At 65.4% G+C, this 14,465-nt stretch overlaps 2 protein-coding genes and 1 pseudogene across 5 annotated transcripts in view; 2 read left to right on the forward strand and 1 right to left on the reverse strand.

The window, feature by feature from the left end:
* Positions 1-1,419, reverse strand: part of LOC311202822 (class II histocompatibility antigen, M alpha chain) — a gene marked incomplete at its 5' end in the record, with an annotated part of 6,191 nt that extends 4,772 nt beyond the window's left edge. Inside the window, 1 exon segment of the mRNA XM_084277472.1 lies at positions 1,368-1,419. Coding sequence (XP_084133598.1) covers positions 1,368-1,419 — 52 coding nt within the window.
* Positions 1-14,465, forward strand: part of LOC311202908 (butyrophilin subfamily 1 member A1-like) — a 197,971-nt pseudogene that overhangs the window by 55,194 nt on the left and 128,312 nt on the right. The gene's annotated exons all lie outside the window — the stretch shown is intronic.
* Positions 3,218-12,102, forward strand: BRD2 (bromodomain containing 2). Of its 3 annotated transcripts, none has more exons than XM_084277404.1 (12): positions 3,218-4,130; positions 5,501-5,801; positions 6,905-7,042; positions 7,123-7,264; positions 7,437-7,645; positions 7,749-8,120; positions 8,219-8,347; positions 8,430-8,684; positions 8,774-8,985; positions 9,107-9,417; positions 9,528-9,650; positions 10,657-12,102. In XM_084277404.1, the coding sequence occupies exons 1-12, from the start codon at positions 4,102-4,104 to the stop codon at positions 10,785-10,787; spliced, it is 2,352 nt and encodes a 783-aa protein (XP_084133530.1). In that variant the 5' UTR covers positions 3,218-4,101; the 3' UTR covers positions 10,788-12,102. The 3 variants fall into 3 exon arrangements, with proteins under 3 accessions (XP_084133530.1, XP_084133531.1, XP_084133532.1); XM_084277405.1 differs by having other exon boundaries at positions 8,813-8,985; XM_084277406.1 differs by lacking the exons at positions 3,218-4,130; positions 5,501-5,801 and adding an exon at positions 6,412-6,482.

Consider the following 14,465-nt stretch of genomic DNA (forward strand, 5'->3'; position numbering starts at 1 on the left):
GTCCCACACCCTGTGCCACATCATGCACCCCTGTCCCTGTATGCCCTGCATCCAGGGCACCCCTATCTCTGCACGCCCTGCACCCTGTGCACCCCTATCCCTGCACACCTCGCACGCTGCGCACCCCTATCCTTACATGCCCCACACCCAGGGCACCACTATCCTTGCAAACTCCCCGCACCCAGAGCACCCCCATCCCTGCGCGCCCCGAATCCAGGGCACCCCTACCCCTCCACACCCCGCACCCTGTGCGTCCCTATCCCCGCACTCCCCGCACCCAGAGCACCCCCACCCCTGCACTCCCCGCACCCTGTGCGCCCCTATCCCCGCACCCACAGCAGCCCCGTTCCTGCACTCCCCGCACCCTGTGCGCCCCTATCCCTGCACTCCCCGCACCCACAGCAGCCCCCGTTCCTGCACTCCCCGCACCCTGTGCACTCCCCGCACCCAGAGCACCCCCATCCCTGCACGCCCCGAATCCAGGGCACCCCTACCCCTCCACACCCCGCACCCAGAGCACCCCAATCCCTGCACGCCCCGAATCCAGGGCACCCCTATCCCTGCACTCCCCGCACCCACAGCAGCCCCCATCCCTGCACTCCCCGCACCCAGAGCACCCCCATCCCTGCAGTCCCCGCACCCAGGGCGCCCCTGTCGCCGCACTCCCCGCACCCAGGGCACCCCCGTCCCTGCACACCCCGCACCCTGTGCGCCCCTATCCCCGCACTCCCCGCACCCACAGCAGCCCCGTTCCCGCATTCCCCGCACCCAGGGCACCCCTATCCCTGCACTCCCCTCACCCAGAGCACCCCCATCCCTGCACGCCCCGAATCCAGGGCACCCCTATCCCTGCACTCCCCGCACCCACAGCAGCCCCCATCCCTGCACTCCCCGCACCCTGTGCGCCCCTATCCCTGCACTCCCCGCACCCAGGGCACCCTCATCCCTGCACTCCCCGCACCCTGTGCGCCCCTATCCCCGCACTCCCCGCACCTACAGCAGCCCCGTTCCCGCATTCCCCGCACCCAGGGCACCCCTATCCCTGCACTCCCCTCACCCAGAGCACCCCCATCCCTGCACGCCCCGAATCCAGGGCACCCCTACCCCTCCACACCCCGCACCCAGAGCACCCCCATCCCTGCACGCCCCGAATCCAGGGCACCCCTACCCCTCCACACCCCGCACCCTGTGCGCCCCTATCCCCGCACTCCCCGCACCCACAGCAGCCCCGTTCCCGCTCGCCGCCCCCGCTGCAACCGCTGCCCCCGCCGCGACGTTGCGGCACTTCCGCAAGCCCGGCCCTTCCCCTGGCTGCCTCCATACCTGACCCCCCCCCCCCCACCGCGGGGGTACACCCACAGCCCTACCCCGCACCCCCGCGGGGGTGCACACCCGCTGCAGCACGCCCGCAGCGCGCATGCGCCCCCCACACACACACACACCCCCCTCCCCTTCCCCCAACAACACCCCCCCACCCCCACCCCCCGCCTCCATCAACACCCCCACCCCAGGGAAGTGAGGGGCCGGCACTAGGACCCCGCGGAGCAACGCGGGCCCCGCTGGGCATGGGAAGGGAGGGGGATGGGGATGGGGACGGGGGGGGGCATGAATGGGGCCGTGGGAGCCGCGGGGGCTCCACGTGACGGCGGGGAGCCAATCGGGGCGCGGGTGACGTAGCGCGTGGCTCCCTTTTCTGCCCTGGGATGGGGTTTTTTAAGCTTTTTTGCCCCCAAACCGGGGGGTTTTGGGGCGGGAAGCGGGGGGGGGCGGCACGGATGAAGCGAGACCGGGGATGGGGGTCTCGGCCCAGCTCCGGGGCGGCTCAGGTGAGTGAATGGGGCGGGGGGGGGGGGGGAAAAGAGGGGGGGGTGACCTCGCCCTTCTTCCCCCCCCCACCCTCCATGAGGCGGGAGTGGGAGGTCACGTGGCGGCGGGGGGGAGCTGTCAGTCAAGCGCTGCCCCGCCCCTCGTGGGTTGAAGCAGCCAATGGGCGGCGAGGACGGCGGTGACGGGCAGGTGGGGCGGCGGGGCGGGGCGGCTTTGTGCGCGGCGGCCGGGGGGGCGGCGGTTCGGGGCGAGAAGCGCCATGTTTGGGTGTTCGCGCGGGGGCGGCGGCGGGCAGGGCCCCAAGTGCTGTGTCACGGCGTTAGGCCGCGGGGGAACGGAGGAGGGGGGGGGGAGGTTTAGGGGCCCACCCGTGTCTTGCGAGCCCGTGGATAGAAGGGAAGCCGGGACCACCGCTAAACCCCCCCCGCAAACAACACCCCCCCCCCATAAGGGTGGGGGGGGAAGGGGTTTGGGGCTTCCCGTGGGGTGACCGGGCGCTGTGGGGGTGAGGTTTTTCCCCACACACACCTCGGCGTGGGGGGTCCCGGCTTCCACCCCCTCCTCGCCCCGCTGTGTGGCTGGGGGGGGTTGGGGGAGCGGGGGACACAGACCCGCTGGACGCGCCTGTGCGGGGCCTGGCGTTGGCAGCCGCGCTGTGTCCGTGGGGGTCAGCACACCCCCCGCGTCGCGAAGGGGGTTTGGAGCGCCCCGTGGGGAGCGGCGGACGCGGGGTTAGCCGGGTGCGTGGCCGGGACGGAGCGGGGTAAGGCGAGGCGCGGGGGGGGGGGGGGCTGCGGTGTTTAACCGGCCTTCTGGAGGCCCGTGGGAAGCCCGCGAGGGGGGTGAGGGCGGGCTGGGGGGGTTCCCCCCGGTGCCCGGCACCGCTGGGGACTGTGGGGAGGCGGCGGGGTCCCCCGGGAGCGCCGGGCTCATTGTCCGACCGCGGTCGCCGCCGCTGCACAAGATGGCGCCTGCCGGCCCCAGTCTTCCTTCCTTCCCCCCACCCCGGCCCCGTCCCCGCCGCGGGGAGCGCGACAACAACCGCCAACGGCCGGTTCCGCCCGCCTAGCCCCGCCCCTCACGTGACGCGCCGGCCAATCGCGTCGCAACGAATGGCAGCGCCGGCCAATGGGCGCCGACGTCCCTCTCTCCGTCGGGTGAGGCGCCGGGCGGAAGGGCGGGAGGGGAGGGGGAAAGGTTCGGGTGACTGGCGTGCGGCGCGGCCAATAGGAGGAGCGAACCTGGCTTGCCTCCGCCCAATGAGCCCGCGGCGGGGCGGGGAGGGGCGGGTGGGTGATGTCAGCGCCGCCGCCGCCCAATGAGGGGCCGGCTGGTGTCTATATAAGGGCGGCCGGGGGCAGGCCGAGAGGCGCCATTTCGCTGGGACGAAGGACGGAGCGGGTCGGGCCCGGTGCGCGCTGGGGGCGGCCCCCAAACCGGATCCATCCTCCGCCGGGCGGCCCAGCCCCCGCCTCCGCGCTCCCGGAGGGCTCGCCGGACCCTCCCAGGCCTCCGTAGCGACCCCTGCCTGCGGCCAGCGGCGAGGGGGGCCCTCCTCTCTCTTCCCCCCCCTCCTCCCTCCTTCTCCCTTCCCTTCCCCCCCCCCCCTCTTCGCCCCGCTCCCGCCCTCCCTCCCCCTCAGGGAGCCAAGATGGAGCCCGGCCGGTGATTTCCCCGGTACAATCCGCTGTCATCCGCCTCCCGGACCACCGAGGCCCGTCTGATCCCCGGCCTCCGCGGACTTAACCGGCTCCAGGCGCAGCGGCGAGGCCTGTATTGACCGGATCGCGCAGGATTTGGGACTCGCAGGGGGGCTTTGAAGAGGGGCACCCCCCCCCCACCCCCACCCACCCAACACCCACCCCCAGTCAACCTCCTTCCCCCCCCCCGCCGTACCCCCGCCGCCATTTTCTCCGCGCCCGTCCATGTGAAGGCCGGTGGATGGTCCCGCACCGCCGTCGTTCGCCGCCGAGCCCGGCCGGAGGAACTAGAACCGCCACAGCAACCACCGCCGCCGCCTGAGGCCCGCCCAGCCCGGCCGCGCCCTGCCCGGGGGAGGGGAGGGGGTGCCTGGCTCGTCCCCCCTCCCCGTTGCTCGGTGATGCGCTGACTGGGGGGAGGCCCCCGCCGGGCCGGTACCACCGGAACCCTTCGCCGGGCAAAGTGGGGGGGTCGTCGGAAGAGACGGCGGCGGCGGGAGGAGGAGGAGAAGGTGAAGAAGGAGGAGGAGGAGGAGGGCGGCCGGGACCGCGGGCCGCGCACGCAGCCGCCGGCATGTTGCAGAATGTGAATCCCCAGAGCAAGTAGGTACCGGCGGCGTGGGGGGGGTGGGTGGGGGTGTCACGCGTGGCTCGTACCGGTGGTAGGGGGCGGGGAAGGTGGGGGGGAGGGCTTGGCCGGCATTGCGGGGCCGGTCGCTGACCCCTCTCTCCGGTGAGGTGAAGGCGGATGGGCCGCGGCGGTTTCCCGCCCACGCCGGCGGGGGTTTGGAGGGGGATTTAGGTGTGGGGGGGAGGGGGGTGTTTTACCCTCCACCCCACCCACACACCCGCTCCCCACGCAGCGCGACCCTGGCACCGGCAGCCACCGCGTCCGCGTCTCCCAAGCGCCGTCCTTGGCATCCGAGCCGTGTCCTTGGCAGCCCCCGGGCTGGGGAGGGGTGGGGGGGAAGGTCCCGCCGTGCCAGGCGCTGACACCCGGGGCGAGGCCCCGGCGGGCGCTGGGTGGTGGAGGGGAGGGCCCGTGGGTGGCCAGTCACCCGTGGGTCAGCTCAGGGTGAGGTAAGGGGGGTGGGTGTGTGTGTGTGTGTCCGGCGACCACCCCCAGCTTTGGGTGTGCGAGGGGTTGGGAGCTGCTTGGAGAAGGAGCAGGGAGCTGGTTTAGCTGCTGCTGTGCGCTGTGGAAACCCCTCCGGGAGCCTTCGTGTCCGTGTCCCCGGGGGGGTCCCCGGTGCCACCGTGATATTTCCGCGTCTCGTACCGCTGCTTGTCTGATGCTCGTTGCCCTAAAACACCGGGTTTGGCCTTAAAATGACACCGGAGTCTTGACATACTGAAGTCTGCGCCCTCACCCCAGCACTGTGGGTCTCCCAGGACCTCCCCCCGCCCCAGCTTGTCCCCCTGTACGATGAGACCACGATGGGTGTTGAGCCCACCCATCATCTCTTGACCTAACGGTACCCCCGGGCTTACACCACGTCCTCAAATCCCACCGGAACTCGGTGGCCTCGGGGAACGGGTGACACCGGCGGGTGTCACTGTCACCTCCGTGCGCGGCCCCGGGTGCGTGTCCAGGCTCTTTGTTCCAGGCCGAGCCTGGACCCACGCCAAGCTCTCGGCTGCGCCCTCCCGGCACCGGTGAGGAACCGGGTTGTCCCCCAGGGAGCAATTAAAAGAGGTTTTGGATAAATCCCTCCCCTCACCCCAAGGGAGACGGGTGACAAGGGGCTCCCCCACCTCCCCAGGAACCTTCTCAGCTCCTTCCACCACGCTGTAGCTGAGCGTGGTGATGCTCCGGCTTTGGGAGCGCTCGGCTCCTTCCAGGGGTCTCCTCACCCCAATTCATTAGGGTTGACGAGGTTTATTTTAGCCCAGGCTGTGGTGAGGCCCAGCCCGGAGCTGCTGCTCCCCTTCCTCCCCCTCCACGCTAACCCTGTCTCTACTCCCCTTTCCAGGATTCTGGGGGAGGGCAATGCCGGGCTCATGGGCCTGGCGACGGAATCGACCCCCGGCAAGCGGATCCGCAAACCCTCGCTCCTCTACGAGGGCTTCGAGAGTCCCACCATGGCGTCTGTGCCCGCCCTGCAATCCCCCCAGGTGAACCCACCTCCACCAGAGGTTTCCAACCCTAAGAAGCCTGGTCGGGTCACCAACCAGCTGCAGTATCTGCACAAAGTGGTGATGAAGGCTCTCTGGAAGCATCAGTTTGCTTGGCCCTTTCGCCAACCCGTCGACGCTGTCAAGCTGGGCCTACCGGTAAACGAGCCCCCACCCCACCCCTCACCCCCTGTGGTAAACGAGCCCCGTGGTGGGGTGTGGGAGAAGTTTTAACGACACCCTGGGGCATGTGAGTGTGTCTGTCAGTCTGTCTGTGTGTAGTGTGTGTGTGTGTCTCCCCTCCTCGGCCCCCTCTTCCCCGTGCAGGCAGGGGGTGTTAGGCAGATAATAAGCCATCAATTCTATGCTGCCTCACCCCAAAAGTGGGGTGTGTGTGTCCCCCCTTCCCCAGCCTGAGAGTGCCAGGGCTGGTGCTATCCCCCTCCTGAGTGGCTCTGCCATAGAGATACAGGTGCCTGGGCTGTGCTGTCCTTGCCCTCTCCCGGGGGCTTTAACCCACAGCAGCTTCACCCCCCCACACCCCTCACCCTGCCCAGCCCCTCATAGACATCCGGGCTGGTCCTGGGGGGAACGTCCTCAGAGCAGCTGTCACCACACCCCCTTCCCCAAATCCCAATGTCCCCTCCAAAAGGTATGGATGAGGTGACGCAGCAGCTCTTTAGAGGTAACCCGGACGCTTCCCCCCCTCCTAATCTCTTGTGCCCTGAATGCGTTTTGCAGATTCCCATCCATGAATTTGTAGAAGACCATCCTGTGACCCCAATTTTAAACGCCAGCCCCCCTGTGCATCTGTGGCGCCCAAGGAGTTAAAGCCCGGAGGTAATTTCCACACCATGTAGGTTTTGCTCTTTAAATTTAGCTCTTAAATTTAGTGGTAGCTTCCCCCAGCTCCCCCCCCCTCCATCCCCCCCTCATCCCACCCCTCTCAGCATGGGATACTGGGGTCTGGTTGTCTCCGTAGCGTAGGCCCCCAACCTCACCCACCCCTCTTGGCAGAGCCAGCTGCACCCCAGGCACTTAGGGACCCCATCACTGTGGCACTCTTGGGTGGGGATGAGATTTGGAGGAGGCTTTTTGAACCCCACACACCCCCCTGCCTGCGCTTGGGTGACGAGTGAGAGCTGGTGTGTGTGAGCGGGATGCTTGGCGCCCACCCTGTGGGACTGGGGAGGGTTGGGTGACACAGGAGGGATGCCGATTGTGCCGCTGTTGACAGCCTGTTCCATGTCTCTGGGTGACAGGATTACCACAAGATCATCAAGCAGCCCATGGACATGGGGACGATCAAGCGACGCTTGGAGAACAACTACTACTGGGGGGCTGCAGAGTGCATGCAGGACTTCAACACCATGTTCACCAACTGCTACATCTACAACAAGGTGAGAACTACTCCACGCTGCTCTGCGGGGTCTTGTGGCACCGTCCCCAGGTTGTGACCCTCCTCTGGTTGTCCCTGCAGCCCACAGATGACATTGTCCTGATGGCCCAAACCTTGGAGAAGATTTTCCTGCAGAAGGTGGCCCAGATGCCACCGGAAGAGCAGGAGATCGTGGTGCCGGTGGCTAAGAACAGCCATAAGAAGGGAGCGTCTCGGGCAGCAGGTACAGTCACACTGTGAAGGATGGGATGGTTGGTGGGACCCCAGGAGAGCTGGGGGGCTGCGTTGGGGGTTCCCCAAGCCCTGTCACTCACCATCCCGCTTCCCCCCCCCTCCCCAGTGCAGCGGAGATGGTGCTAACTGGGAGAGTGGGGTCTTTCTTTGTCTCTACCCAGCGCTCCTGGCTGGACTCACGGCTGCTCAGCAAGTGCCGGCTGTCTCCTCGGTGTCCCACACCACGGTCTACACCCCCAGCCCCGATATCCCCACCACCATAGTCAACATTCCCCACCCATCCGTGATCTCCGCGCCGCTCCTCAAGACGCTGCACTCCACCACCCCCACCGTCCTGGCTGCGCCCGCTCCCACCCAGCCCGTGGCCAAGGTAGGAGGGAGAGATGACTCCAATGGGGCCTTGTTCTTCACCCCCACCCCCCTTTTCCACTTCAACAGCCTCACCTGTGGGTCTCACCCCTATTTTTTGGCAGAAGAAGGGCGTGAAACGGAAAGCAGACACCACCACCCCCACCACCACGGCCATCATCGCCACCAGCGGGGAGTCCTCACCCTCGGCCACGCTGCTGGAGGCCAAAGCGGCCAAGATCCCCGCGCGAAGGGAGAGCGGTCGCCCCATCAAACCCCCCAAAAAGGATTTACCAGATTCCCAGCAGCACCAGACATCCAAGAAGGGTAAATTATCGGAGCAGCTCAAGTACTGCAACGGCATCCTGAAGGAGCTGCTCTCCAAGAAGCACGCTGCCTACGCTTGGCCCTTCTACAAGCCCGTCGACGCCTCGGCGCTGGGGCTGCACGACTACCACGAGATCATCAAGCACCCCATGGACCTCAGCACTATCAAGGTGGGTGAAGGGAGCCTTTATTTGGGGATTTTAGGGGGGGGAGGATATTCCCATGTCACACACGGGGTGGGATGACCCAGCTCCTCTCCTCCTCTCAGCGGAAGATGGAGAACCGGGATTACCACGACGCCCAAGAATTCGCCGCCGACGTCCGGTTAATGTTCTCCAACTGCTACAAGTACAACCCTCCCGACCACGACGTGGTGGCCATGGCCCGAAAGCTGCAGGTGGGTGGGGTGTTGGGGGTGGGGGAGGACCCCAGGGTGTCCCTCAGGGTGGTCCCTGTGCTGACCTCACTCCCTTTCTCAGGACGTTTTCGAGTTCAGCTACGCCAAGATGCCGGATGAACCGCAGGACGCCAGCCCTCCCTCCGTCTCCGCCCCGCTTACGGGGGCCCTTTCCAAATCCTCCTCTGAGGAATCCTCCAGCGATGAGGATGAGGACGATGAGGATGATGAAGATGACGATGAAGATGAAAGCAGCAGTGAAAGCTCATCGGAGAGCGAGGAGAGCTCCGACTCGGAGGAAGAACGCGCCAACCGCCTGGCTGAGCTTCAGGAGCAGGTGAGGGGTCGGAGAAGGGTCCGTCCAACCTCCTTGGGCCTTCTTCTCCCCACGCCCACCCACCCTCACCCCCCTGTCTCCCCCCACAGCTGCGGGCCGTGCACGAGCAGCTGGCTGCCCTCTCGCAGGGCCCCGTTTCCAAACCCAAAAAAAAGAGGGAAAAGAAGAAAAAGAAGAAATCAGAGAAACACAAAACTCGAGGAGGCGACGAGGAAACCCGGCTGCGGCAGGCACAGCTCCGGAAAGCCAAGAAAGCCGGCGGTGCCAGCGCCGGGACCGGCGCTGGAGGCAGCAGTTCCAAGTCAGTACACAACACCCAGGGTGTTTTGGGAGGGTTGTGAGTGTTGCCAGCCCCATAGAGGGGGTTTTAGTGGAGGGGGAGGATGGTACCTCAATGCTGAGCGGGGTTTGTTTTGGGGTAGGAACTCTAAGAAGGCAGCGAAAGCCGCGTTGCCGCCGCCTCCGGCGCTTTACGATTCGGAAGAGGAAGAAGAAAGCAAACCCATGACCTACGATGAGAAACGTCAGCTGAGTTTAGACATCAACAAACTCCCTGGGGAGAAACTGGGCCGCGTTGTTCACATCATCCAATCCAGAGAACCTTCCCTAAGAGATTCCAACCCCGAAGAGATCGAGATCGATTTCGAGACCCTCAAACCCTCCACGCTGCGGGAGCTGGAGCGTTACGTCCTCTCCTGCCTGCGGAAGAAACCCCGCAAGCCCTACAGTGAGAGTAAGTGAGGCCACAGCATGCTGGGGGGTGGGTGAGGGTGGATTTGGGGGGGTTGTTGAGCCCCTCAAATGAACCTCTCCCCCCTTTTTTCAACCACCTCCTCCTTGCAGCCATGAAGAAGCCGGTGGGGAAGACGAAAGAGGAGTTGGCGCTGGAGAAGAAACGGGAGCTGGAGAAGCGGCTGCAGGACGTCAGCGGGCAGCTCAACTCCACCAAGAAGCCCCCAAAGAAAGGTGGGTGACCCCCCTTCCCCCCTCACACCCCCCCAAGCCCTCACTCCCCCCCCTCTTTATCCCCCCCATACTTCCCCCTTCCTCTCCTGCCCCCCCCTTTTTCTTAGCCACCCCCCTCCTGCTCCCCTTTTTCTTAGCCACCCCCCTCCTGCCCCCCCTTTCTCTTGCGGCCCCCCTCCTGCCCCCCCTTTCTCTTGCGGCCCCCCTCCTGCCCCCCCCTTTCTCTTGCGGCCCCCCTCCTGCCCCCCCTTTCTCTTGCGGCCCCCCTCCTGCCCCCCCTTTCTCTTGCGGCCCCCCTCCTGCCCCCCCTTTCTCTTGCGGCCCCCCTCCTGCCCCCCCTTTCTCTTGCGGCCCCCCTCCTGCCCCCCCTTTCTCTTGCGGCCCCCCTCCTGCCCCCCCTTTCTCTTGCGGCCCCCCTCCTGCCCCCCCTTTCTCTTGCGGCCCCCCTCCTGCCCCCCCTTTCTCTTAAGCCCTCCCTCCTGCCCCCCCTTTCCCTTAAGCTCCCCCCTCCTGCCCCCCTTTCTCTTGCGCCCCCCCTCCTGCCCCCCTTTCTCTTGCGCCCCCCCTCCTGCCCCCCCTTTCTCTTGCGCCCCCCCTCCTGCCCCCCCTTTCTCTTGCGCCCCCCCTCCTGCCCCCCCTTTCTCTTGCGCCCCCCCTCCTGCCCCCCCTTTCTCTTGCGCCCCCCCTCCTGCCCCCCTTTCTCTTGCGCCCCCCCTCCTGCCCCCCCCCTTTCTCTTGCGCCCCCCCTCCTGCCCCCCCCCTTTCTCTTGCGCCCCCCCTCCTGGCCCCCCTTTTTTCTTGCCCCCCTTTCTTCTTCGCCCCTACTGCTGCCCCCCTGCATTCCCCCCACCCCTTTTCCCCCCTTCCCACCCTCTGCTCCCTCCCCCTTCCCACCCCACCCACCTCACCCCTTTCCCCTGCTTCCCCCCACACCCCCTTTACCCCCCCCCCCCCCACTTTTCACCATCCCCCCCCCAATTTTAACCCCCCTCTCTCCCCCCAACAGCCAGCGAGAAGCCTGAGTCGGCTCAGCAAGTAGCGGTGTCCCGGCTCAGCGCCTCCAGCTCCAGTTCGGATTCCAGCAGCTCCAGTTCCAGTTCCTCATCCTCGGACACCAGCGATTCGGATTCGGGTTAGAGAAGGAGTTGGGGGGGGGGTTGGAAATTGGGGAGGAGAGGAGGGGGGGGAGCACCAAAAGCTGCCCCCCCTGGACACGCCGGGAGGTTCGGAAGAGGCTCTGCGGGACCGGACCCAGGTGAACCAGACTGAGTGGGGGGGGGGATGTTTGGGAAAGGGGAGGGGGGGGTGTTTTTTGGGGGGGAGGGGGCTGCCTTCACTTTACCCAGGTGGCAAAGCCCCCCAGGATGAGGTTGGACTGATGGAGGGGGGGGCAGCTAACAGGAGACACCCCCCCCAACCTCACCCTTTTGGGATTATTGGGGGGGGACCCCAGTGTTTACAAGGCATCACCAAGGAGGGCAATGGGGTAGGGGGTGTGTTTGCCCCCCCCCCCCTTATCCCCCCCAAACCCCCCTCACTCCCCTCCCCCCCAGCAGGTTTTACTGTTTGTTAATTTTTGGGTGAATTTGGTTTTTATTCTTTTAATTTTGGGGTTGTTTTTTTTTTCCTTTTCTTTTGTGTTTTGGGGTTGGTTTTTTTTTTTCCCTTCCCCCAACTCATGGGATGTTGTTTTTTTCCAAAGGGGGGAGGGGAAATGTGGGATTTTTAAGGAAAAAAAAAGAAAAATTAAAAAGAAGCAAAAAAAAAAAGAAGAAAAAAATTTTAAAAATCATTTTAAAAAAAGAAAGGGAAAAAAAAAACCACCCCTGGGGGGGGGGGTTGAGAGTCCCCAATTTGGGTTTGGAGGGGGCAGGGGGGCTCCTCAGATGCCCTTTCCCCACCCTTCACCCCCCCTAGAGTGGGATTGGAGGGGTGGGGGGCTGCCCCCTTCTCCCCCCCCCCCCCCCCCAAATTTTTGGAGGGTTTTTAATTTATTTGTGGTGGGGGGTGGGGGGCCCAGAACACGCCTTGTACATACCCCCCCCTCCCCAAAAAACCCACCCCCCAACCCCCTCCCCAAAAAGCAGACGATCAGGGCAGCATGTTCCCACACAGGGAAGGTTATTTTTTGGGAGGGGGGGGGGGGAGGGATAGATTTGGGGGGGGGGGGGGGGAGAGGAAATGGGGGGGAGGGGGGCTGTTTTTTACGTTGTCTGTATAATTTTTTTCTACTTGTTTTGGTTTTTTTTTTTTTGGTTGTTTTCTTTTGGCTTTTCCTTTCAACCCCCCCCCCCTCCTCCCCAAGCTCTTCCTCCTCCTCTTCCTCCTTGCCCCCCCCTTCACACACACAGCCCCCCCCCCCTTTTAGCCCCTTAGAGCTGTGTTTTCATCTTTACTGTATGTTTCAAACCTTTCAATTCTTTAACATGTAAATAAAGAAAATATTATTCGAGGTGAATTCAACTTTTGGGGGGGGGTCCTTGTACCCCCCACCCCCCCCTTTCCCCTCCACACCCCCCCCTTTCCCCTCCACACCCCCCCCTTTCCCCTCCACACCCCCCCCTTTCCCCTCCACACCCCCCCCTTTCCCCTCCACACCCCCCCCTTTCCCCTCCACACCCCCCCCTTTCCCCTCCACACCCCCCCCTTTCCCCTCCACACCCCCCCCTTTCTTTGTTACAGCCCTTAGTTTGGAGGGTTTGGGGGTACAGCTTTGTCCCCCATCCCTCCTGGAGTGGGATAGTAAAGGGGGGTGGGGATGTGACTCAGTGGTCCTGGGGGGGGGGGGAATGGGGGGCTGGAGTAGGAATTTGGGGAGGGGGCACAAAGGGGAGAAAGCAGTAGGTGTTGGGGGGTGCTTGGGCTTGGGGGGGCACCCTGAAATAAAGGGGACCCCCAAACCCTCCTTCTCTGCCTGCCCCCCTACCCCTGGCAGCATCTTTTCTGGGGGTGCCCCTACCGTTGGCTCAGGTCCTGTGTGTGTGTCCACCCCCCCCATGGCAAAGGGGTCCCCAGGACCCCCCCACCCATCCTCATCCTGCCTGGGGAGGGGGGCTGATGTCACCCACTCCAATGCTGGGTTGGGGGTGACCTTTGTAACCCTCTCCAGTGCTTGGGAAGGTTGGGGGGGGGGCTGCTGCCCCCCACAACCAGGTTGGCGTCCCCCCTGTCCCTCCCCTGCCCAATTACCAGCTTGGGGGACTACTCTGCCCCTCCCCTACCTCATGACCATGTTGGGGTCCCCTGTGTCCCTCCCCTGCCCAATTACCAGCTTGGGGGACCTACCTTGTCCCTCCCCTACCCCATGACCATGTTGGGGTCCCCACTGCCCCTCCCCTACCCAATGTGACCAGGTTGGGGTGACCCCATGGTCCCACAACCACCTTGGGGGTCCCTATTGCCCCTCCTCTACAGCACAGCCAGGTTGGGGGCTCCCCCCTGCCCCTCCCCTACCCCATGACCATGTTGGGGTCCCCACTACTCCTCCCTTACCCAATGACCATGTTGGGGTCCCTATAGCCCTTCCCCTACCCCCCAGACCAGGTTGGGGATCCCCACTCCTCTACCCTGTGAACCAGGTTGAGGGGTCCCCCCCTGTCCCTCCCCTAACCCATCATCAGGTTGGGGGGCCCCCCAGCCCCTCCCTGATGACCCCCCCCCCCCAGGGCCCCACTTTGGTGCCCAAGGGCTGTGGGAGGATGCCATGGGATGCTCCCCTATCCCCCCAACTCCCCCATTCCCCTTCACCCCCAGTTACCCCCTCCTCTGGCCCCACCAAAATCTCTCTTTAGGGTCTGACCCTGCCCCTCCCACCAGCCTGGGCCCACATGAGATCTCCCAGTATAACCAGTGCCACCATCCCAGTCTCCATCGCTGCTCCAGCAGAGCCTGGAACGATGCAGAGACCCCCCCAACCCAACCCCCCTCCCCCGGAATGAGCCAGGCTCTGCCAGTTTGGGGGCTCCCCGCAGTCCATGGGCTCCCCCCAGTCCTGCCCAGTGCAGTACTGGGAGAGTCTCAGCGGGGACCAGTGAGGAGCGGGGCTGGGCAGCATCACCCGTCACCAGGCAGAGCTGGGACACCCAGGGCTCCCTCAGACACTTGTCCCACACCAGAGCAGGGACCCCAGGGAGGAGGCTGCCAGCACTGGTGGGGGGGGGGAGGGGGCTCCCCATCCTGCCCCCTCCCCACCTGCCCCCCTCCCCACCCCAGAGCCAGCTCTGGGGGTCTGCACACCCCAAATTCAACAGTGCACCCCAGTCTGGGCACCCATCCGACTGTCTGCTGGTGTGGGGTGCTCGGGGCTGTGGAGCTGCCTGGGAACAGCCGAGTCAGAAGTGGGGCCACCCCCGATTGGCTGAGCTCCTGGGGGGGGTCCCAGCACCCACCTCCCCCCCCACCCCAAAACAACGCCCACCCAGTGCTGGGAGAGGCGATGGATGGGGGATGGGGTGTCCTACTGGTCCTACTGGGTGGGGGGGCTGTGGGGACCCATGGGGGTCCCTCCCGGGCTGTAGGGTAACCCCCATGGCACCCTGGCAGGATGGGCTGTAGGAAGGGGGGTTCCTGGAGCACGGGGGCACTGGGTGACCCAGGCACAGCCCCAAATTGGGGTGCGGGGGGTGTCCCAGGGTGGGCAGCCCAGCACAACCAGCCCCCAGGGTGCTGTGGGGCTGAGCCCAGTGTGGCACCAGTTCCCCCCACCCCTCACTGGTGTCTCCAGCACCACCCAAGGTGATGGGGTTCCCCAAAGGCTGAGCAGAGCTGGGGGATCCCAACTGCCACCCCCCCGAAGCACTGGGGTGAGGAGGGGGG

This window comes from Gallinula chloropus (genome assembly GCF_964237585.1).
Source record: "Gallinula chloropus genome assembly, chromosome: 32".
Taxonomy (NCBI): domain Eukaryota; kingdom Metazoa; phylum Chordata; class Aves; order Gruiformes; family Rallidae; genus Gallinula; species Gallinula chloropus.

Excerpts from the sequence above, each read along its gene's own strand:
- BRD2 (XM_084277404.1), top strand. The coding sequence starts at position 4,102 with ATGTTGCAGAATGTGAATCCCCAGAGCAA. Across the intron at positions 8,348-8,429 it reads CCATGGCCCGAAAGCTGCAG|GACGTTTTCGAGTTCAGCTA; the intron begins GTGGGTGGGGTG and ends TCCCTTTCTCAG. Across the intron at positions 8,986-9,106 it reads GCTGGAGGCAGCAGTTCCAA|GAACTCTAAGAAGGCAGCGA; the intron begins GTCAGTACACAA and ends GTTTTGGGGTAG.